The 24985-nt window shown below is 27.2% G+C and overlaps 1 protein-coding gene across 2 annotated transcripts in view; it reads right to left on the reverse strand.

Moving 5' to 3' along the window:
* The window catches only part of LOC129965432 (caskin-2-like), a 173268-nt gene that overhangs the window by 38852 nt on the left and 109431 nt on the right, over positions 1-24985 (reverse strand). For both annotated transcript variants that reach the window (XM_056079293.1, XM_056079292.1), the window contains exons 3-6: positions 19560-19654; positions 17730-17820; positions 16985-17151; positions 12993-13142 (exon numbers count right to left, since the gene is read on the reverse strand). In XM_056079293.1, coding sequence (XP_055935268.1) covers positions 12993-13142; positions 16985-17151; positions 17730-17820; positions 19560-19598 — 447 coding nt within the window. In that variant the 5' untranslated portion in view covers positions 19599-19654. The remainder of the gene's footprint in view (positions 1-12992; positions 13143-16984; positions 17152-17729; positions 17821-19559; positions 19655-24985) is intronic.

The following is a 24985-nucleotide window of genomic DNA, read 5'->3' on the forward strand; positions in this document are numbered from 1 at the left end:
TTCCTAGGAACCTGGGGCCAGGAGCCCCTTTAGAGATTCGCCGCAGTGGAATAATGATTCAGGGCCTTGATAAATGCGCTTTGCCATCTCGCGTTCAATGGGACGCTGGGATCGATACCAGCAAGAGGGGTCAAGGTCCCACGTGCGGTGTAAGCGCCCCCTACTGGATGGAAGGCTTCTCCTGCCCCATTGTTTTCTCATTAAGTGGGGCAAGGGCTGTTCCCGAAATTGGGAAAAGGCCCGATCGGAGGACTGGCAAGCCTGACAAGAAATGGGCTCTCTCTTATCAAAGAGGCGTAAGTTCATAAGAGATCTTAAGAGAAGGAAAATGGGATTTCCTGCCATCATAAAGTTATGTTAACAAGTAATAAACGCTTGAGAAGAAATGAAACTTTAAAAAATAAGATTATGCAAAAAAGTTTAGAAAAAAGTACAAAAATTATGCAACACACATATATATATAAACACAATATAGAAGAATTCGGCCTCGAAGATAGCGGAATCGCAATAAATATTCGATTTATATAAAAATTCGAATTCAGATAAACCAATTTTTTAAAAAAACGAAAATTTTTGGAGTTAAAATGCTAGTGAGGATTTCTTATAAATACGTTATCGAGTAATAAACACACTTAGGATTGAATAAACCTTAAAAAAGGATTACGCAAATAAATGGGAAGAAAAAGAGTTTTTATTTATTTATTTTTTACATAATCACAGTATAGAAGAAGTTAGCCAATCCGAAGTAGGCGGGATCGCAATAAATACTCGATTTATAAAAAAATTCGAATTCAGACAAACCAATTCTTTTAAAAAGGCAATAAAAAAAAAAGACAATTTTTTTTAGAGTAAAAATGCCAGTGAAAATTTCTTTTAAATACGTTATCCAGATTGAATAAAAATTATGCTAAAAAGTTGGGTAAGAGGAATTTATTCATTCATTTATTTATTTTTTACATAAACACATTATAAAAGAATTTGCCCAATTCGAAGCTGGGGCGGGGATCTCAATAAATACTCGATTTATATAAAAATTCGAATTAACCAGCAAATTCTTTAAAAAAAAGTTTTTTTAGTAAAAATGCCATTAAAGATTTCAAATCAATATTTATCAATTTTAATTAATCATACATAAATTATAAATATACTACAATTTTAAAATAATCATATTAAAGTTTTAAATAATTTTGAAGATCATATATTTTCAATTAATAATTCAATAATTTGAATTATATAAATCATATATATATATATATATATATATATATATATATATATCAGTTAGAATATAACCAATTTACAAGAAAACTTGGAGATAAACAATACAATTCATTTCAAACTTGTTCCATGTTTTTACGTCTTAAGTGATGATTATTTTTATTACTTTTTTACTGAATGCATAAAACAACAATAAATTGTGTGAATTGAGAGCTTTAAAAGTTAATCATTTACTATACGTTATAGACGTATTTAATTGACCAAAAATAAAATCTATCTTTCAGAAATTTTAGTTCCACTTTGATAAAATCATATTAACAATGCTAACAATATTTTAAGGCTATTTGAATACCTTATAGTTGAATAGAGTTCAGCAAATCTTCCACTTATCCAAATAAAATAAATGCAAACTAATATATTATTCAAAAAAAATTATTAATAATTTTATTCAGCAGTGATTTAAAATGAAAAGCTCCCTATTAGAATAATTCTTTTTTAAAAAAAGGCAATTTGAATTATACTTTGATTAAAAAATAAGCTTTTAATAAATATATCACACCTCGGGAAAAATCATTTAACACTTAGGCATTCTTTTACTTTCTAATTTCTAATTAACAATTAAACTTCTTCCAAAGGCCATTAATACCTATATTAAAAAAAATAAGAAGAAAACTGATAAGAACTGCGACTAATGTATTTTTTCCCCTAAATAATTCCTTACTTGATACAATAAAATTAACGGAAACAAAAAGTAAATAATGAAATTACAAAGCTCGGTCAATATCTCAAGGCTTTACTGCCATAGTAACATCATACTTAGAAACGAAGAGAGCAGGGAAAAAAACACTACAACAGGAAGCAATAAAGAAGAGAAATCAATTAAGAGACCAAATTACAAACACATTTGTTATTCCGTCAAGTCTCTTAAAGAACGAGAGATCAGGAGAGTCGAGTGTTTTATTATTTTTTTAGTTATTTATCGTCTGCTTTATTTCTTCGAGATTTTTTTTATCGCATTTCCAACAAACGGTGATTTGATCAATTAAAAAAGAGAGGTTCTAACGTCAGGTGCTCTATATGCAAAATCGAGTGACTGCAATTAAGTGGGGGGCTGAATTTCTTCTTTTTTTTCTGATTTTAAAAGTGTTTTTTTCTTCTTTTCGCGCTCTCTCTCTCTTTCTTGAGCAGACAGCTATAATCATAATATCAGAAATGCAATTTTCTTGTTTTGAAATAATATCGTTGAGTTGAATTAATTTTGAATTCTGACTTAATGCGCAATTTTAGTGAGTTTTCTTTCGCAGTTTCTTTTTTACTTCCATAAAGATCATTAGTTTGTTTGTTTTTTAATTTAAATTTTCCTTAAAATGAGATTATAATGTTTTTACATTAAAGAGAACCATTATGATATAGATTGATTTTGCGTATTTGAAATTATTGAAACAATACAAAAAAGGTAATTAGCTTTCAGTTCAAAATGTGACGTCTTCTAAATTAAAAATAAAGGTTATTTATTCAATGCTATTGAACTATTGGCGATATGGGTTAGATAGTTTTCATGTAGCCAAAGCTGCTGGATTGAACATGATTATATAAAGTAAGTTTATAAATTGTCATTTCTGATTTAAAAAGCATTCTGAAAATAAAATATTGTTTCTTTCTTGAAGAAAAATACTATAATGATCCAAAATTTTACGCATTGTTGTTGTTTCTAATGGCACTTGCCATGCACAAGCGCGCTGAGGAAGTCAGCGATTTAAGCCAAGGGAGCGTCTCTTGTTTTAGTAGCGCCAACTAGGGCCAAGAGCACGTCTTAGCTACCCACGCATCACATTCGCTTGCACAACCTCTTTTTACAGGGGGGCACATTCACACATCTCACGGATAGAACAGATGAAGAACAACCATGACCGAACCGGGACTCGAAACCAGGATGCCCAGGTCACGGGGAAGACGCGCTACCCCTACGCCAGGACGCCGGCTCAGACTTCTGAATTATAATTTCAAAAACTATAATCTCGAAATTGTTATTATTAAAAATTGACTGCACGTGGAAAAGCTTTTTAACATATTATTTTCGTTCAATAAAAATGAGATAGGGATCTTTTTTTATTTTTAACCTTTAACATAACTTGTAATCGTAATTCTCGAATTCTACATCATTTTAAGTTTGTTCATGCATCATGTAAGGCACAATGGCAAATTGGTAGCAGAAGAATGATTTTTTAAAAAAATGTTTGTATGCGAAAAATATTTTATTAAATATAAATAATAGGATCGAGTTACTATATAAAAAGTTCGGTTTCGTAATTCTTTCAATAGCATATTATAACACAGAGTATAATTTTTGTAAATGAAACTTAATTCCCATCTCTGATTAAAATCCCTCACGATTTGAACTCTGATTAGAGTGAACCCATTGCATATATGAATGACTTTATTGAAAGAGAATGAGTGAAAACGAGATTACTAATCAATCTCTTATAAAAAATGAAAAATTTGAAAAACAAAAATATTTTCTTAATGAAAATGGTATGAATCACAAAATGGTTAATCAACAATTAATGAATAAATTAATACAACTTTTAAAGTAGAATGAGAAGAATTACCTAAAAGTCTACGAATAATGGAAGATATGTCTCGCAACCCACTCACTTAATTAGACATATTGTAATCTAAAGATAAAAGTTCAAAAAATAAAAAATCCTTAAAAATTCAAAACAACCAAGCTCCGCGGAAACTAGAAAATACCACGTTTAAAGGAATTCTTCTTTGACTTCAGCTGTCAAAAACATTAATGCTGTCTCTGAGCCCCAAGATATAAATATCCCTAGCTGCTGAGAAATCTTTTCTCACCTGTGACAACTCTTGTTCCAGTTCACTTTAAGTATTACAACATGACACTTTGAATTCCGAATAAAGCTGATATTTCGTAGCTAAGTCACGTACTTTGACTAGAAGACGTGTTGTTTCGAAAAGGTAAAAAGTTTATAGTTCTCAAAAATTTGCTTTCATTTTGTTCTTAATTAAACTATATGCAGGTAAAAGCAAGTCTCCTATTATGAAAAGTATTCTTAAAAACTTTTTTAAATAATTAATATTTTATTTTCTTTTTCCTTCCAGAATAGGAGAAAAAAAGAAAGAGCAATATATTATTAATAATTACTATTATCGATTTTTCCAATTGAATTTTCAAATAATTTCAAGAAAATTAAACATTTATATTTGATTTCTGAAAAACTTTTTTTAAAGCAATTAATATTTTCTTTTTCCTTCCAGAAAAGAAGTTAAGAACAATATCTTATTAATAATTAGGATTATCGATTTTTCCCAAATGATTTTTCTAGTAATTTCAAGAAAATTAAAAAATTATAACTGATTTCTGAAATCTTCAGTTTTATATTAATTAAATAATTTAATAGAACACTTTAGAAGGTGGAAGGAGTTTGCTTAAAAACAAGTTAATAAAGGAATTTTTTTTTATAAATAGCCTTAATCTATAATAAATTACAATAACAAACAAAGATTCGATTTTTCGCATTTCATCACAAAATATATTACGCATTCCAGGGGGTATTCAAATTAAAATTTGCAAATTGAAAGAGCTGGAGAACTATTATTAATCTAATGATATGACAATAAATATTTCAGATATTGAGGTAGCCATTTATTAAATAAATAGTGCTATTAATTGAATAAATTCGAAGAAAAAATAAACATAAAAATAAAAATGAGAGAGATAGACATACAATTTCGCAACAAACGTAAACTCTTCTGAAAATCCATATTCAGAAATTGCATGGACTGAGATCAGGTTAGTGATGAAGTCAACTATTGTGAAGTATCAGCTGGTTACCTGACTTGAGAAATGTGAGAAAATTTGTCATGAGAAATTTTGAATAGCTAAAGTTATGCCTGGTGGTACAACTTTTTCTATGAATTGTGCTCTGACTATAATCGACACTGCTGAAGTTCGGGAACCTAAAACTAGCCAATATATCACATTACCATTTTTAATAACAAAACAGGTTTGAATCCCTACAGAAATCTTTTCAAAAAAAATTTATGATTTATGATTTTTTTTTCTTTTTGAAGTTTTTGCAGAGCATTTTCTTTTCTTTTATTTCTCGAGACATATGCAACGTTTGCGCAAACACTTGCATTATTTTTCCTCTGTAACGTTTATGCTATTTTTTTTCATTTAATACATGTCGAGTGAATAATCTAAAATACTAATTATTCATCGATACATTAATCATCTATAATCAATTTCATACCACTTGGAAACCGGAACACCCTCCATAGCCTCTAAGAAGGTGAAGTTTCATTTGTATTTCTCTGCTTCCTGCATTTCTCACAGCATCGGAAATCTAGGACTCAAATTCTCAACCGCCCGAATTCATAATTCAAAATTCTCCTATTCTCCTTATAAGTAGTATTTTTAAGTATAAGAGGACTGCTCACATTTTACTAGTATTGCTCATATTTTTAAGAAGTTGATATACAAATGAGTATTAAGGAGATTCGTACAAGGAAATGGATACACTTTCCTTCTTTTGTGTTAAGCCATTCCAGAAATTAATGCATACTTCTCGACGGCTCAATAAATAACATTTAACAAAAACGGAGATTTTGCAAGAATATTCAGACGATGGCGTACTTTGATTGAATGGACGGTTTGGACGCTTCAGTATAAATTGAAAGAGTTAATATTTCCAATTGATTTTTATAACTTTTAAGTTTCAATTACAACTAAAGATTGTTGAAAACGTTCAATTAACGAACATATTTTTAAAATATGATCACAATTAATAACTAAATTATATGAAAAACTAATAGTTAAAACATTTAAGCAACAAAGCTCACCAGATTTAAAGTTGATTTCAACGAAAACGAAAACCGAATTATTTTTAAAATGCATTTCAGTTTTAAAGAGAGAAAAAAAAACGATTGACACTAAAAGAAAGGAAAATGGAAATTAAGAAAATTTATATCTGAGAAAGCAATTAACTCGACATCTATAGCCTTCCCAATCGGTGAAGACCTAGTATTTATCTTTATCCTACATTTAACTCTGATTTCTGACAACCTCGGAAGTCTGAAACTCACAAATGTCCGAATTCATCTTTTCATGATAATAAAATTCTTCTTCACCCTTCAAAGGTAAGATTTTTGCAAAAATATTCGGACGATGTCATACTTTGATTGAACAGACATTTAGGATGCTGAAAGATATTGAAAAGAGTAAATATTTAAAGTCGGTTTATGTACCTTCTTAATCTCAATCATAATAAAAGATGGTTGAAAAAATTCAATTAAAAAATATCTGCTTAAACAAAGGTTTCAATTCAAATCTAGCAACTAAAGACTTTAGCAGAAAATCTCACTACATTTAAAGCTAACTCACGACCAAAAATGAGCTCTTTTTAAAATGTATTCCAGTTATAAGAACAGAAATCTATTGACACTAAAAGAAAGAAAAAAGGGAAGAAAGAAATGAAATCTATATCTGAGAAAACAATTTACTTCAGTATTACTAGCGTGAGGGAAAATCCATATCAACAGAAGTATTTTTCCAATAGGAAAGATCGTGTCCAACGGAGAGACGAAAAATATCCGTCGATACCACAGGATTGATTTTTTTTTTCTTTCTCTCTTCTCGTCGCCGGTAGGGTTTCTTAACGGCATGAAATCCCAAAAGGAACAAAAAGAAAAAAAGAAAGGAAAAAAAATTCTGAAAGGAAAAAAATTCCGAAAGAAAAAAAAAATCGATATGAAACTCAGTAGCATAAATAGAGACCACCACATCATTTATGTTTGATTCGTGACTTTTCCTTCATCGAAGAAAATAAATATTTTATTCACTTATAAAAAAAAAACCATGCTTGCCTTATATCAGCCCGGGGTAAAGTTTGCTTTTGCTGAAACATCATGTGATTTCGGAAGGGTTGATAGCATGAATGCTTTAAAGGTTTTGATTTACATTCCACCAAAAAAAAACAAACATGTATATATGTATGCTAATCATGACATCAGTTTCCCATGTTAACTTTTAAGAGCAGGTTCTTATATTTTCTAGTATATATTTTTTAAAAACTGCAGTAAATATTATCCATTACACTGTTTTTTTTTAACAAATGCATAATTAAAAATAGTTAAAAATATTTGTGCTAGTTTTCGAATTTCAAATGCTGTATCGATACGTTTAATTGAACAAAAAGACATTTCAATAAGATATTTGTAAATAAACAGATTTTGCGGGGTTATATTAAGAACTAAGCAACTTTTTATCTTTTATCAATATCCTTTCAACACAAATATGAGTTTGAATAAAAAGAATATTATATAATTACAATAATTAGAAGCAAATTTTATGCAGCAATGTAAAGGGATTCTATTTAACCTACATTTGGTGATTTCATGGACATATTAACAAACCCGAATTCTTAATACAAAATGTATTAAATATTCTTCTTTGTTAATAACGATCTGGAGCCAATTTCAAAATTCGGGAAAACAGATCGATAAACCTCAGGCATTGATTGTGTTCCTGCAATTAAAATCTTCAGACAATCTTGCACATTCCTTTCAAAATTTCAATTACAAATAGTTTTTAATTTTATTGGAAAAGAAACGGAATTCTTTTTTTTTAAATCCATTTTTTCATTCTTTTTTTTTAATTTTTTAAAATGAAAATTCGTATTATCTTGGATTTTTATTATATTTCTACTTTAAAGCTGCCGCTTGCTGATAATTTACATAAATGAAAGTAGAACCAGGCCAGGTTAAAAATTTCATAGCTAATTCCATAACGTTTTTGAGGAATTGGCATAACATATTCAACATTTCAACAAATAATGTCAATTAAATCTTTTTTTTTCTTCTTAAAAATTTTTTTTATTTATCACATATTGCATAAAACATTATTTTAAAATAAATTAAAATTGCAATGAAACTAAAATTTGGCATGTTGAAAATTTTGTTTTCACTACAATAATAAGAATTAAATCTAATAAAATAATTTGTGAGTGTGTAAAAACATTTTACTTTTTTTTTAACAAGACTTATTTTATTTTTATGTTGTAAGCTTATCATTTCTTATAAATAATCTAGTTGACTCGAAATCTTACTTAAGTATACTGAAAATAACATAACAGCTATTGAACTGTAAAAATATTTTAAGATTACATTTAAAAATCAACAGTAAAGTATATTCCAGATATAATAAAATGATTAATAAACAGAAATAAATAAACAAAAACTTCTCGTTGTATTAAATATTTAGAATATGGAGGATTCCTAACTAGGAAGCTGTCTAGTACCGCTGGGTTCGCAGGCAGATCTATTAAAAATGTTATTCGTTTACTTGAAAAATAAATAAATTTGTAAAAAAAACCTATTCCTATAAATCATAAAATAAACGAATATTATTAACATTTAGAGAACAATAATCTTTATCTTGTTTCATGACGTTCATTTAGTTACAACAGTATTTTTAAAAAAACAGCATAAATGGGGATATCGAATTGTTATCAGTTATACTAAATAAATAAACAATAGCATAGTGGCTAAAAGAAAAGAAAATTAACCTAAAATAAATCTTTAACATGCTATTTAATGTTAAGAATGTGTTGAAATGAAAAATTAAATAGATCAGTTTATTAAAAGAATTTTATGTACTGCCTAGGGCCGTCTGCATCTGCCACTGAATTTTAAGCTCAAAGACACACACAAAAAGAATCGGTCCAAACCGAAAATGAATCCGAGGTCAATGAACTGCAAAATTAGTCACGTGACACGGTCGTTCAGTAACGCATATGCAAAGGGGGGGGGGCTGAAAATGAATTACATAATATGGAAGTTGCGAGAATATTCAAAAAGGGAATTACAATGCTACATGGGGAGAAGCGGAAATAAGTGAGTCAGTGTGCTGCGGGAGAAAATGAACAATAAACTTTCATTATCAAAACATTAATTCTGTATAACAAATAATATATTTCAATTAGAAAATTTTTTTATTAGATAAACTTTTCAGACTCGCTTTTTCTCAAATCAAAACATTTGGTAACTAAATTTAATCTTTTTTTTATTAAAATTTAAACAATGATCATTTGAATTCGTTCGTTCTTTTATGCCGATGTTTTCGATAAATCACGGTTTTCAAATTTTATAATGAAAATCAAATAAGCTAAATTTAGTTTTAGCAACCTGGTATAATTCAAAGGCATACAAAAACTTTATTGTTGATTTTCCAATTTGAAAAAAAAAAGTCACACTAATATAACCTAAAATCACAGGCTTTTATAAACTGTACGTTATGTCAATTATTTTATTCGTAGCACAAATACTTATCTACATTTTCACAAAAAACTCATTGATTGATGAAAATTTAAATTATAACTTGTGATAAAACCAAATTATACTTTCATGAAAACTGACATTTAATCATTAAAATTTCCGTAATATTAAAAAAAAAAGACGGTTTCATATTTTGCCTTTCCAATATTTGATACTTGATTTTTTTTCTCTGCTTTATAATTCTGTAAAGTTTAGAAATCTTATAAAAACCATTTTCTCTGATATGTATGCTAGAGGAGGAGTGGCAAATATTATAAAAGATTTTTGCTATCTTGTTTTAGTACATATTAAATCTAGTTATCAGAATATATTCAGAAAATAACTTCGCTTTAGCTCTCATGTGATTAAAAACATGGTCTTTTTTGAAGGTAAGTCTAATAAAGGGTTTATGCTTATAATGCATTCGTTATCGAAAAATATTTCTTTACATTTCCCAATTCATGCTTGATGCAAAATAAATGCAAGTGACCAAAAAAAGTATCGGACTAATAAATTAAATTTTCTTTTCTCCTTTCAGTTGGACCACGGCAGTAGCGGATTTCCTATTTGGTAGACTAGACAGCTACCTAGGGCCGCAGCAACTAGGTCGATTAAAAATGTAATCAGTCAACCGTATGCCAATAAGTTGTCAAATAAACTTCACAAATATACAAACTCAATGAATTATAAAATATAATTAAGATTTTATAAAATGCAATTGGGCATGTTCTTATCTGTTTTATAATGTTCAAAATAATTAAATTGCAAACTTTTATACACACCGAAAGGTTGCTAAGATAATATTACTTACAAGCGCAAAACCTTTCCAATTATGAATTATGATAAGTAATCAAATAAATAAAAACATATATTCATCAATTTGCTAAAATAAATAAAATAACTTAAAATAAATCATTAATTATTAAATTAAAAATGCTTTGAAATGATATTGTCCAATTTATCAAAAAGGGGTTCATAATACATACTCCTAGGTGTACAAAATTCTTAAACCTGCAACTGGGACACGGAGGTGTAGTGCCAAATATTCGGTTTCATGCCTGGACTGTTCTAAGTTTGCTTACTTATCACTAAAGACTAAACTATTCACTGTCACTTTACTAAAGATGCATATACGTATTTAATGCACTTTAAATTTGATGTTGTCTGCCAAACGTCATCCCGGTGAGGCGGAAATATGGAGGAAGAACACGAAGTCCAACCTAAAATAATTCTCGCGATGCTTTAAAATGAGACATTAATAAAATTAAATTAAACTTATACTAAATTTTTTTTCACCAAACTTACAAAGAAGTAAAAAAATAAACCCTAAGATTATTTGATTGTAATAAGCATTAAAATAATATCTGTGTCTTGGATACCGTTAATAAAGCTTTTCACTTGTCTTCATACATACATACTTCCTAAATAAATACTTTATCAATACATACTTTCAGTATTACTAAAATTTATTATTAAAGGTTTTTAGTATTTTTAAAATCTTTAAGATACCTTGGTTAAAATTTAATAAATAAGGTTATCTTATTATAAATATGATTATTATTGCATTATTAAAATATTGAAGAAAACCAGATTAAAATTTAATAAATAAGGTTATCTTATTATAAATATGATTATTATTGCATTATTAAAATATCGAAGATAACCTGATTAAAATTTAATAAATAAATAAAATTACAAATTATATTATTTTTAATAATTTATTATAAAGTTATCGTTCACAATCGGGATATTCCTTCCTTATTTTAAAATAAGTATGTGTGCAAAAAAAAAAAAAAAAAAAAAAAAAAAAAAAAAAAAAACATGACAAGGATTTTTCCCAGCCAATTACATTCCCATTAAATGTAGCTTCCCATCAGGAAAACTCGATCAGAGGAAAAGTTTACATCGAGCTCCAGACGCGTTTTTTCGGATCACTTCCTCTATCATATGAAATAATCCACCCCTTCTTTTTCTTCTTTTATCTACCCCCCTCCCTCCCTTTAGCGTTCCTTCGCGGGGTAGGAAAATTAAGCATGATTTTCATCACACTTCTCTCTCGCGCATAAGGATTAGTTATCGATATTAAAAGTACGGAACGAGAAAGACTCTGGTTCATCAAACTGTCTGAGTTTTCTTTCCAAGTCATTGATTGATACGTGCACAGAGGCTTACAACACACGGTGTGGGTTTATCCTTAGCCTTAGAATTTGAATGATATATTAACGATTAATTTTTTTTCTCAATAAGAAATGATGGATTGCTAAAGTTTCTTTCTCTGGAATGTCAGCACATGTGGGGTGGAAATGAAAATTGATGAACATTCAGTGGGTTTTTTTATTAATTATTTGTGCCTGTTTCTGCATTTGAGGGGGAGGGCGATACGTTAGGAATTTGTTCAAATATCGTGATTAATCTTCCGTGGCTTTTTGGTTTTTAAATGAGTTCACTAATTCGAAATGTTATAGTGTCTGGAATGATTTATGCATTTCAAATTGTTTCTTTCACTTGATAGTATTAACAGTAGTACGAAAAGGACAGTTTGTCTCGATAAATAAAAAAACTGCCGTCTAATTTATGATAATATTTTTTTAAATTGTAATGATAACATTTATAAATAAAATATCTAAGATAATATTTTCCCTCGTAACTGACAAGACTCCATGATATCAGTAAAAAAAAATCTTTAATTGTATATAAGATGAATTTAAAAAAAAAGGTTTCAAAATTTTATTTTTATATTAGAAAGCAAAAGATATATTCAAATATGATGCAAGACATTAGTTTCAAGAAACGAAAATTCTTATTCGCGGCTTTAAATGATACATTTAAACAATTAATGAGCTCATTTACAATCGATTTTATCAACTGATTACCAAATTTTGAAAAGACACATATGGAATTCAAATTGCACATTTATTAATACTAAAATACTTGAACTAAATTTTCCAATGTTAATAAATATTAATTATTTCAATTTTAAGTTAAATTGGTAATTTTGAAACTTTATACATAAAATTTAATTTGAAATATTCACATTAAAAATTCTTTAAATATTTTATGTTAAATAGGGTTGTAAGAATAAGCTGGAAGCAAATTTTATGAAAAGGACAAAATATTCATTTTTATATTAATTATTCTTCATTATCAATTATTATGTGATATTTCACATCATAAATTAAAAAAAAAATCAGGACTTTTTTTTAAAAAAATACGGATAATTCAAATTTATCTGAAGAATATTCAAAATCCATTTTTCATTTTAGTAACCAAACTTGCCAAAAAAAAGTATTTTTCGCTTTTCCCATAGAAAAGTTTCTAAAGCCTTCCTTGTCCCAGAGAAGCATATCTTCCATACGGATTGCAGATAAGAAAATCTCCACATCAATCACTGTAAAGCCAGCCTATAAAATTTCGCAAAAAAAAAAAAAAAAACTTACCGGTAGCCCATGCAAAACCATTTCTGCGACGTTGGGTCCCGGCCCCAAATCGTCTCCTACACTGGCAATGCTGGAACTTGAACTGTGGTACGATCGCCTTTGAGGAGAGGAACCCTCGTAGCTCTGAATGGACAGACGCCGATTGACAACCTAAGAAAATAGTTTCATTAGTTAAGTATAGCACTATAATTACTCTAAATATTGAGAGTTGCCACTCATGAACTCTTTCTAAACAATTACATAAGAGAAGGTAATCTCTATAAAGAATGCAAAACAAAATTTTATTTGCTTATTTTTTTATAAAATCCTTTATTTCTGACATTTCACAAACACAAAAGTTATTGAAAAATAATATAAAAATCCTGAAATGACCTTTACAATATAAAAAAAAAATAATACCACTCTATATACCTCTGTAACATTTGCAAAAACAATTCATCTCATTTATTAATTTGAAAACAAATATATTAATCGTTTGAAATAACTTAAATAGTTTACTTAAATAAAACTTTCATACAAATGATAAGAAATGTATATTTTATCATGTAAAATATATTGAAATCGTTTGCTTGAAGATAATATTACTTTACAAGTTAGTGATATTGATTAAATGATACATTTTGCTGGATAAATTTTCATTTTATATATTTTTTATATAAGCTGAAGTTTATATAAGCTGAAATCTAAGCAATTCCTGCAATTTTTACTTTAGAAAAACATCTATGTATTTAAATTATCACTATATAGGGAGAATATAAACTGAAAGAGCTTGTTCAAAATTATTATTTTTATTTAATATCTCACAAATTTTATAAAAATAAAATGATGACAAAATATTCAAGGAATGATATGATAAGAATATCATTTTATAGCATCACACAATTTATCATATTTTATGAATAAATTCATATATTTTCATTTTTATATCTGAGAGAAGTTCGTATAATTCCATATTATGGCCATAATAAAATTACAGGAATTTTTAAACTAAAACTTTAATTAAATAACTACTGACGTATTCATGTTCATTATTTAGTAATAGAATATTTTTATAATCAAAATGAAGCAAAATTTAATTCAATTCACTCTCATTTACTGAGATCAGTATATATACTCTTTCGTTTTTAATTAGTTATTTGGACAAAAGTAGTAAGGTATGTATTACCAGACAAACAACGAATTAAATCAAAGCTAAAAAATAATTTTAATGACTGTAATTGTAATGCAAATATAATGTCTTTGGTAAAATTTTCAGAAAGATATGATATTTTGAAATCTAATTTAAATCTTAATTAATTTCCAAATTTTCATCTTAATTTAGCCCCTATTAACTTCATTCTAAAATGTTATCTTATTTCCTGATCAAATTACCATTTTTTAAAAATTTAATTAATTCTATACGCGCTGAACACGCTCCCATTGAAGGTATAAAAATTCCTAATTGTTATAATATTCTTTTAAAGATACCTAAGATTCGCCTTCTTAAATCGACATGTGTAAAGGTAATCCCTATAGTAAAATCACTAAGAAAAAAATTCCTGTTTCTTTTTGCATTTGTATCGCGGTATAAACGGACATCAGTTTTATCATCGCTTCTTGTATATAAAATACAAATACCTTGTGGATAAAATACATATGAAATAAATCGAAGTTTAAAAATTCTAAAAGTTTCTTATTTTTCGGCCACACAACTGCTAAAATATGTTTGATATATATATATTTATATAATTTTCTTTCTGCACCAAATAAATACAAAAATTTTAAAAATTGTGATAGAGCCCATTTTCCCATAAAAAATATTCCACAGTTTTTTAATGCTTTAGAAAATGAAACTCATTTTATATTCACTTGCAAGACAGTAATGCAAGAGACTCAAATTTCTTTAGAAAGTTCAAAAGATAAAGTTTAAGAAGAGTGTAGAGAGCTTTATTAAAGTAAGAAAAATTCTGAAGACTTCAGAAAATAAAATAATATAAAAAATTTAGTAGGTTCGGAAGTTTAGAGATGAGAATTTCAAAATGAATCAAGCGTATTTTAATGGAAGAGGACACAAATTTTATTTCAATAGTTTTTGATATAACATATAAAAATTCCTAAACCCTATTTTTCATAAAAAGTATTTAAAATGTTCACAATTTTTTTTAATATTTACTATTTTATTTAACTACTATAAAACTGATTGTTATAAAATTATTAAATTGGTAAAGGTTCGACTGTAATGGTCATTTATCATTTCTCTTTTAAAATAATTTTTAAAATCTGCTTAGAATATTCATATGTATTTTTAAAAATTTAATCAAGACATAAAAAAAAGTTGATTATTTTATTTTATAAATATCGGTCTAACAACCAATAAATAAACCAATAATGACATATAAAACATAGTAGGGACCTGGACAAAATCTTTTGCGGACGACACTGCAGATTAATAAAAGGTCTGTGTGTTATCAAGAATGACAGGATCTGCCTGAAAAAAATTACGATACAGCATTGCTGGAACGATGTTAAATTTCACATCCATAAGTTCCAGCAATGAAAAGTCCTATCTGTCAAATTAGTGGCTGAAAGCGATCTTGTGATAGTGATTAATTTAATTTAAAAACCTGATAGACAAAACAAATGAAATGGTCATGCCTTAATTAAGATTTATTTTATCTTTAATAATGTGCGATGGTACAATCAAGAGTTTTAAAATCAAGATGAAATAAATAATATAAAAATATTAAATTATTTTAAATTTCTTTGAAAGAAATTTGCATTAGTCTTTTACAACAGAATATTATACAATTTTAAAAATGTCATAACGTTATTTAATCCGCCTTTCTGTAATATAGTTTCACAAATAAATATGAACTAATAACTTGGATTGACTTTTTTATACAATACATGTGTGAAGCCTCGGATATATTTATGTTGAAATGATAAGGAAAATTAGAGAAAGAAGCCCCAGTTCAATAGCTATAATTGAATTAGTTTGTCAACATATAGCTTTAATTACGGTTAATCCATTCGTCAAACATGCATAATATTTTTAAAACATTGAGAGTTTCAATTCAGAAAGACCTTTGAATGGTACTTTTAAAAGGTTGTCATATGCATATTATTGGCAATTATTTATGTACCAAAAAGCATGTGATTAGATGTGAGCACAGATTAGAGATTTTAAGATCCCATTCTATTAATGAATTCGTAAGTGGTCACCGTAAACCATAAAAATGCTAAGTTTCGAATGACTCAAGTTTGCAAAGGGAGAAAACTTTCATCATCATCTAAGACATTGTCTTCATTATGAAATTACAGTTTAAAATTGTATGATCATCCCCACAAATTTTGTGCAGTTTCAAAATCAGATGTAAATGAAAATAAAATTCCAATTATCTTCGATTGTTTACCAATCGTATATAGTAAAAATGCCAAATTTTCAATGACCTCATGTTTGTAGCATCACTATCTAAGACATTGTCTTCATTATGAAATTATAGTTTAAAATTGCATAATCATCCCTAGTAACTTTTGTGCAGTTTCAAAATCAGATGTAAATAAAAATAAAATCCCAATTATCTTTGATTATTTACCGATCATATATGGTAAAAATGCCAAATTTTCAATGACCTCATGTTTGTAGCATCACCATCTAAGACATTGTCTCCATCATTAAATTACAGTTTAAAATTATAGAATTATTTCCACAAACTTTGTGCAGTTTCAAAATCAGATGTAAATAAAAATAAAATCCCAATTATCTTCGATTATTTACCGATCGTATATGATAAAAATGCCAAATTTCCAATGACCTCATTTTGCAAAGGGGAAAAAAATTTCATCGCTGTTTAAGACACAGCCTTTAATATGAAACTACAGTTCAAAATTGCAGGATTACCTCCACAAACTTTGTGCAGTTTCAAAATCGGATGTAAATCAAACAAATCAAATAAACTTCCAATTATCTAATGATTATTTGCATATCGCCCACTGAATAATAAATATCTCACCTTTCCTTCAGATCCTGGGGCAGAAGCTCTCCCACTGTCAAGGCTGGACAGAGAATGCCTGGATATACTGCTACCTCCACTGCTGCCTCCCGGACTGTGTCTTCCTGGACTGTTCATGTCGATGCCTTGATCTTCTAAAGAAGCTTGCGTGCCGCTCATTAGACGACCTGTCATCAGAGGATTTGAGTTAAATAAATGTAAACGAAATGGCAACCTTGTAGCTAACAAATAGCATTCAAAGACTGATTTCTCGGAAATAATCATGATATGTTTTTTCATCGGGTATTAATTAGTGTTAGGATCATGCGTAAGATGAAAAACTAAATGTTCATTAAAATAAATGTTCTATTGAGAAGATTTAAGCAAGGATAAATTTTTACATATTTGATACTAATGAAGAAAAGGGAAATTAAATTATTGTGTTGTCATACAAGTTTATCTCTCATCAGACTAAAGAGGGAAAAAAAACTACGAAAGCATTTTGATTTATAAGAAATTTTTTATGAATTTAAATACATAAAATACTGATAAATCGACGGATTTTCAAAAAAAAATAAAAATAATTTTTTAATAAAAAACATTAAAAACGTAAATTTTTATTATTTCTTTTTTGAAAAAACGTATTATGATTATGAGCGCTGATTGTAAATAGTTTAAACATTAAGACATTTCAATCTTGGCTATAAACTTATTGTTCAAATTTGGAGCAAAAAAAATCTTTTCAAATTAAAATATGAGTACATACCTTTTGAAAGACATGGTGAATGACCAGCATCTGAAGGGGTACTTGGAAGGCTATCTGGTTGACTATGGACAATGACATGGGCTAAATGGATCTAGAAATAGAGTTAGAATTTCAAAATATTAAAAATTTATAAAAGTTCGAATCTCTAGTACGGAATATCGTAGCATGATAATGTTTTTCATTCATCTCTCCTTATATATTATTATTTTTTTAATTCGCTTTTAATTATAGCAACAAAAACCTAACACATACATCCCTGGCAGAGAAAATGTATATTAACGTAAAAACTAAAACAATGAATGTATCACCGTTAAATATACTTAATAATATTTTGAAATATCTACTAAATGAGAGAAAATACATTGAAAAAAAATGGTTTCCCTGAAAAAAATCGATTTTTAATTTAAAATGATGTAAAATTGGTTTTTATGAGTAACACACTTAAGTTACGCTACAAAATGATAATATATATATATATATATATATATATATATATATATATATATATATATATATATATATATATATATATATATATATATATATATATATAATTAAAAATCTAATATTAAAAAAAAAAATTTTACTCTTAAGAAGTGATAACTGTGGTCCAACGGCTAAATTATGCACATCGCATGATGCATATTAATTTACAAATACATAATATCGATCCATAATTTAAGATATCTTGCCTACATGATAAAGAGAATATATATTAACGTAGTAATTAAAAAAATAAATAAATGTACTACCGTAAAATAATCCATAATTTAAGATAGTATCTTGCCTACATGATAAAGAGAATATATATTAACGTAGTAATTAAAAAAATAAATAAATGTACTACCGTAAAATAATCCATAATTTAAGATAGTATCTTGCCTACATGATAAAGAGAATATATATTAACGTAGTAATTAAAAAAATAAATAAATGTACTACCGTAAAATAATCCATAATTTAAGATAGTATCTTGCCTACATGATAAAGAGAATATATATTAACGTAGTAATTAAAAAAATAAATAAATGTACTACCGTAAAATAATTCATAATTTAAGATAGTATCTTGCCTACATGATAAAGAGAATATATATTAACGTAGTAATTAAAAAAATAAATAAATGTACTACCGTAAAATAATCCATAATTTAAGATAGTATCTTGCCTACATGATAAAGAGAATATATATTAACGTAGTAATTAAAAAAATAAATAAATGTACTACCGTAAAATAATCCATAATTTAAGATAGTATCTTGCCTACATGATAAAGAGAATATATATTAACGTAGTAATTAAAAAAATAAATAAATGTATTACCGTAAAATAATCCATAATTTAAGATAGTATCTTGCCTACATGATAAAGAGAATATATATTAACGTAGTAATTAAAAAAATAAATAAATGTACTACCGTAAAATAATCCATAATTTAAGATAGTATCTTGCCTACATTATAAAGAGAATATATATTAACGTAGTAATTAAAAAAATAAATAAATGTACTACCGTAAAATAAACTCACATTATTTTGAAATATCTATTAAAATTCACTGAAAAAGTTATTTTTTTAAATTTAAATTAATGTAAAATTGGTTTATAAGAGTAACATGCACTTAAATTAAGTTCAAAAATATTTAAAAATATATTTTTTAAAATTAAAAATCTAATCAAAATTTTGAAAAACTTACTACCTAAGAAGTAATTCCCGCCACAGATGATAACTCTATGGTCGAACGTCTAATTATGCAAATCGCATAATGCATATTTAATTTATAGATAGTATCTAGCCCACAAAAACCACTTATGGGTATTTAATTCATTTACCTGGCCGTTAGAGCCTCCACCAGGAGTCATTTTCTTCATGGGATGAGAGTTTTGTGATGAACCGTTATAAAAAGGTTGAACAGTGTGATTGCTCCCTGAAAAAAAAAAAAAAAAAAAAAACAATCTTAAGAACAAAAGTTGGTTGTGCAGAAAAAAATGACATTTTAACAAATTTTAATTGAATTGGAGTTGTTTCTGCAATTTTTCTATGTAACGACCACAATTTAAAACTAATAAAATTTAAAAGAATGCTTTACGAATTCAATGTTTAACATTGCATTTTTATTAGTTATAACTAGCTGCTATTGGTGATCGGCTTACTTGCTGGCATTCCTGGCTGTTAAAAAATTAAATTAATGGAGTAAATTAATTAAAAATTAAATTAAATTTCCTATTAATAAGGAAAGCATTAATTTAAAATTTCATCTTGGATTTCATAAGACTGAAAAATTTGAATTTAACGGAATCAGTCTACTATAAATTATTGCGTGAGCTAATTACAAAGTGTACGCATGAAACGAAAGTGAAAATCCTATTTCGAAGCTAACATTAAAAGAAAGCATTTTTTTTCCTTAATTTTAACGCTGGTAAAAGCAAGAAAATGAATCGCTTGATGGAATAATTACTTTAGGTTGCTATAACAATAAAAACATAGTTACAGATTGAATAGCAAAAAAATTCTTTAATATAAAAATTATTTAAAAAAATTAATGGAATTGACTTTGGCATGGTTAAACTATTTTAGATGAGGTAACTTTTAAGAGTGAATTCTCAGACGATACAAAAATAATTTTTGAGGGATAATATTTACAGAAGATGTAACTGAAAAGCATAAAAAAAAATTGCTTAATTTTTTATTGATATGTATTTTAATTAATTTTTGGATTTTGAAAAGTTGTTAGCGATCTAGTCAAACGTTGATAGCGAATTTAATCAAGACTGGACACAAAATATTTTCTAAAGTTAAATGTATTTGCATTTATTAATCTTTACTTAAAATATTCATCTTATATCAATATCTTAATTAATATATTATCGTAAATGATATATATCAACACTTTTGTAAAATTCAGGCATCTAACTTAATATGATTAACACAAATAATTTAAAAAAATGCAATAACAGAATTTAGAATTTCTTATTAAGTAACTTTATTTAAGCTTTGATATTGATTTTCAGGAGATCCAAAAAAATAAATGAAGACATTTAAAAAAGTATTAATGTTACTTAAGAAAATTCCAAGTGAAATTTCAGCAGAAATAAAACTTTTCTGATTTTTATTTTAAAATAGAAGTTCAAAAAATACTTCAGAACCTTTTACATATTTTCATCTGTAAAGTTCTCTCGAGAAAAATACAAACTTTTTCCCATACCGAAAAATTTTAAATTTTATTGAACTGTAAAAGCACAGAGATGTACAACTTCCACAATATTTCTAAACATTTTTTGACCAGATTGCGCCCCGCCCAAAATCTTTCAAATCATGGTGCAAAAAATGAGGTTGCTCGGGAAAAAGCCAAAATAGCAACCCAATTTCCTTTCTTCCTTTCAAAAAAAAAAAAAAAAAAAAAAAGAAAGAATATCAGCTCCTCCCTTCCTTCGGAAAAAATCGATAGTCTTGGTTGCTCAGAAAATGTTTTTTTTTTTTTTTTTTTTTGTCTTCGGATCAAACATTATTTTGATCTGTCAGAGGATCTCTTGTCTTCTTTTAGAAAGCAAAGCTTTTAAGAAGATGAAAAAGAAATAAAAACAAAACAGAGGATACTGAAATCGTTTGGCAAGATAAGAACAAAAAATACTATTCGAAAACGACATTTTTTCTATTATAAAAAAAACGTTGCCAGCAACACAATATTCAGGGAAATTTGAAACGAATAAAAACGATGCGTGTTATGTCCTAAATTGAAATATTTAAAAAGAAATTCTTCTATTTTCTCCTCGTTAACAATCCTTAAGAATCCAGTTAGCAGTTAATTAAAATAAACGTCCTTTAATTTTTCAAAAGATACTTAACTTAATAAAAACAAATGGATAGAGAAGTTATTTTCAATTATAAACGCAGTTTCAAATGCAAGAAAATGGTTGTTGTTTTTTTGTTGTCACTAGATGAAAAATAAAAAATATATATATAAGTAACGACAGTATAAATCAAAATTTTTATGAAATCACACGCAAAACGATATTAATCAGTAAATAATAAAAAAAAAGATGATAGAAATTATTCAGTATTCAATCCAGATAATAAACAAAATAATTTTGCCGGTCGATATTTTAATGCCTGAATTAAAATAGTTTTATCTCTTATTTTTTTGTGAGAATTATCATTTATTTTTAATTATAAATGTAAAATATTAACGAATATTATTACTTTTTTTAAGAAAAAACTTTTCGTTATTTTAATTTTTGTTGTAATAATATATTTGTTATAATAATATTTAATAAATTTTCAAATATTTTTCGTTAATTAAAACGATTTAAATAATTTTTAAAGTCGTTTCATTATTTTGATGTGGAAGTTATCATTCTCTAATATTAGATAAGTAGAAAAGATCATTGAAAATAATCTTTAAAACTACAAAAAGATTTTTAAATTAATTTTTGATTAAAAAACACAAAATAGAGTTTAATTAAATAAACATGTGATCATAATTTTAAAATGTCTGTAAAAAAAGATTTATTATGTTTTTTTATTTGTATCTTATGTGAAACTTTTTCGCAATTATTGCACTTTCGAACTTGGTCCTTCCTATATTACAGAGAAAAATAAAGTCAAGTTCAAATAACTATTTAATAAATTATATTTGTATGATAACTTATATGTAAAAGCATTTGTTATACTGAATGCAACTAGATTAACAAGATAAATCTTCATTATGCAATTGGAATTGATCCGAAAATTATTATTAGCTAGTATTTTTTCCCTTTAAAAATCAACGAATTTACTCTTTTATACAGAAATAATGGAATACTATGCATTTTATTACTACAATGTTATATTTTTTCATATTCGAAATAATATCGCTATATGCTACAAAGACAATCCATCTCAAAAAGGAACTAAAGAGAATAACAATAAATGAACCTCAAAGGGACTAAAGGGCGCAATAAATAAGACTTACTGCAGCCAACCGAATGGCACACAGAATCGATGCTTTCTAGAAACGTTAATAGCAGGCATCGCAACATTTGTCCTTTCAATACATGTGATTACCCCTCCCTCCAATACATGCATACATATGAGCACGTGTGCTATGGCGTATTGGTGGTATAAGACAAGCTCGGAAACGTGGATAAGTCATGATTTGTATCTGGTATCCAAAGCAACCGGGGAATACAAAGAGACTTGATAACTATGTACAGCAGATGATTGGTTGTACAAGATGATGAGGCCTAGATGCATATATACTATGAGATCCATTTTATATATAATTCAACATGTATAGTAGCAATGCTTTAGATAGTCTTCTATTCTTTCACAGTGACGTTTTATATTTGTTTGGATAGTGGTTTGGACATATCACTATTTCGACGTAAACAGATCTGATTTCTTATGTTTTGACAACTGAATGAAATTTTGTCTATTAACTGAATTAATATCATATATAAATCTTTCTTAGCATCTGCAATTTTATAACAAAGACATTGTAAATCTTTTTTTAAAAATTTCGTTAGCAATTTTCTTGCCTTATTTAATTTATATAAAAGGAGATAAGGCAGGCATATAAAATTTAATAATACAATACTCTGTTTCAAAATTTTCCAGACGCCATGTATTAAGTTATTTGCATTTATAAAATACAATACAATATTCTGATAAGAATTTGATAAAAACAAGGAAATATCCAAACCCTGCTGAAGTGACTGCTCTACATACTGAACAGACTAAATTACATTTAATAATGAATGATTTTAATAACGTTGTAACAATTTTTCTGATAAGAAATGGGATCTGCAACTTTTTAAAACCAAGCTTTTAAAATTCATAAAAATCAAGATGAAATATAAAACGAAAAATAATTAATTTTTCTGCAACACAAAAGATTTGAGACGCAATCATAAAGTTTCTATATAACATAATCCTTTCTTTTAAATCAATCAATGCAAGAATTAGTTTAACTTAGTTCCATTAGGAGTTGCATGAGGACTATTTGGAGATAGGTCATGCAATTTTGCACCGCCTTCGGATGAAGAAAATGAAACATGAACCTCTTTTTCAAATTTCCTAAATACACCAATGAAAGCAATCTGATCTCGAACCTGCAATCCTTCGTATTTTGGCATTAGTCACTAAGGGTACAAGGTAGACAATATTAAAAGTTTATAGAGGGTCAAAAACGTTGAATATCGTCTACTTAGCAATTTATTAACCAAATACGTAATGAAGACATTATATTCTTGCCGAGATACAAACACATCCAAGAATAAATGAAATGGGAAGATGCTAAGTTCTTATCTCTTTAATCAAGTTAATCTTTCTCATCGCAAGGTCGGCCAGTTTTCCGATAATTTACCGGCGATTCAAATCGTAGTCAAAGTATTTCCTCATTAATTATTAAGAGGGAAAGAGAATAAAATAAATGATGGAAGTGATATAGAGTTTAAAATTTCTATATAGTAAACCATTTGTGTTTTATATGATTTAAAAAGTATGCCTCAGTCGAAATAAATGATGAAAGTGATACAGAAATGAAAATTTCTATAAAGTACACCATTTCTGTTTTATGTGATTTAAATAGTATGCGTCAGTAGAAATAAATGATGGAATATGATATAGAGATTAAAATTTCTGTAAGGTACATTATTTGTATTTTATATGATTTAAAATTTAGTATACTTATAATTAAAAGTATGCCTATTATTTAAAATTAATTAATGTAATTTGATTACATCTGCTCATGACAAAGTAATATATATGATGGTAAAAGCGTAACAGGTAATGTTAAATACAATTATTGGTCGTCATTTAAATAGATTTAAATAGATTAGAGAAATGTCTAAGGATGATAAAAATAATGAAAAAAAAGAAGCTACCAAATAGACTATTCTGAGCTACCATCACACGCAGCGCAATTCATTCTTTAACAAGAAGCAGCAGGAAAAAATGGCGTTTCATTTCTCACTAATTAAGAAGAGTGTAATTTGAACTTGGTCCAAGAAAGAAAATGAATTAGTTGAGAACAACAGAACCACAGTAAAATATTGCTTCAGAAGGACGAAGGCAGTTTATACTGCGGGATTAGAGTGATAAGCAAATACTTAGCATGCAAATGAGATTTCCGATCTAATCAAGCATATTAATACCACAAGAAAAAAGATTTGTTACTGCGCAGCCATTTCTGGTGCTAAATACTTCAGTGGTGCGTTAAAGGACACTTAATTTATGAATCTTTCAACCAATACTTTAAGAGGTGAATTAATACGTTTTG

The sequence above is a fragment of the Argiope bruennichi genome, chromosome 4 (assembly GCF_947563725.1).
Source record: "Argiope bruennichi chromosome 4, qqArgBrue1.1, whole genome shotgun sequence".
In the NCBI taxonomy this organism is placed as follows: Eukaryota; Metazoa; Arthropoda; class Arachnida; order Araneae; family Araneidae; genus Argiope; species Argiope bruennichi.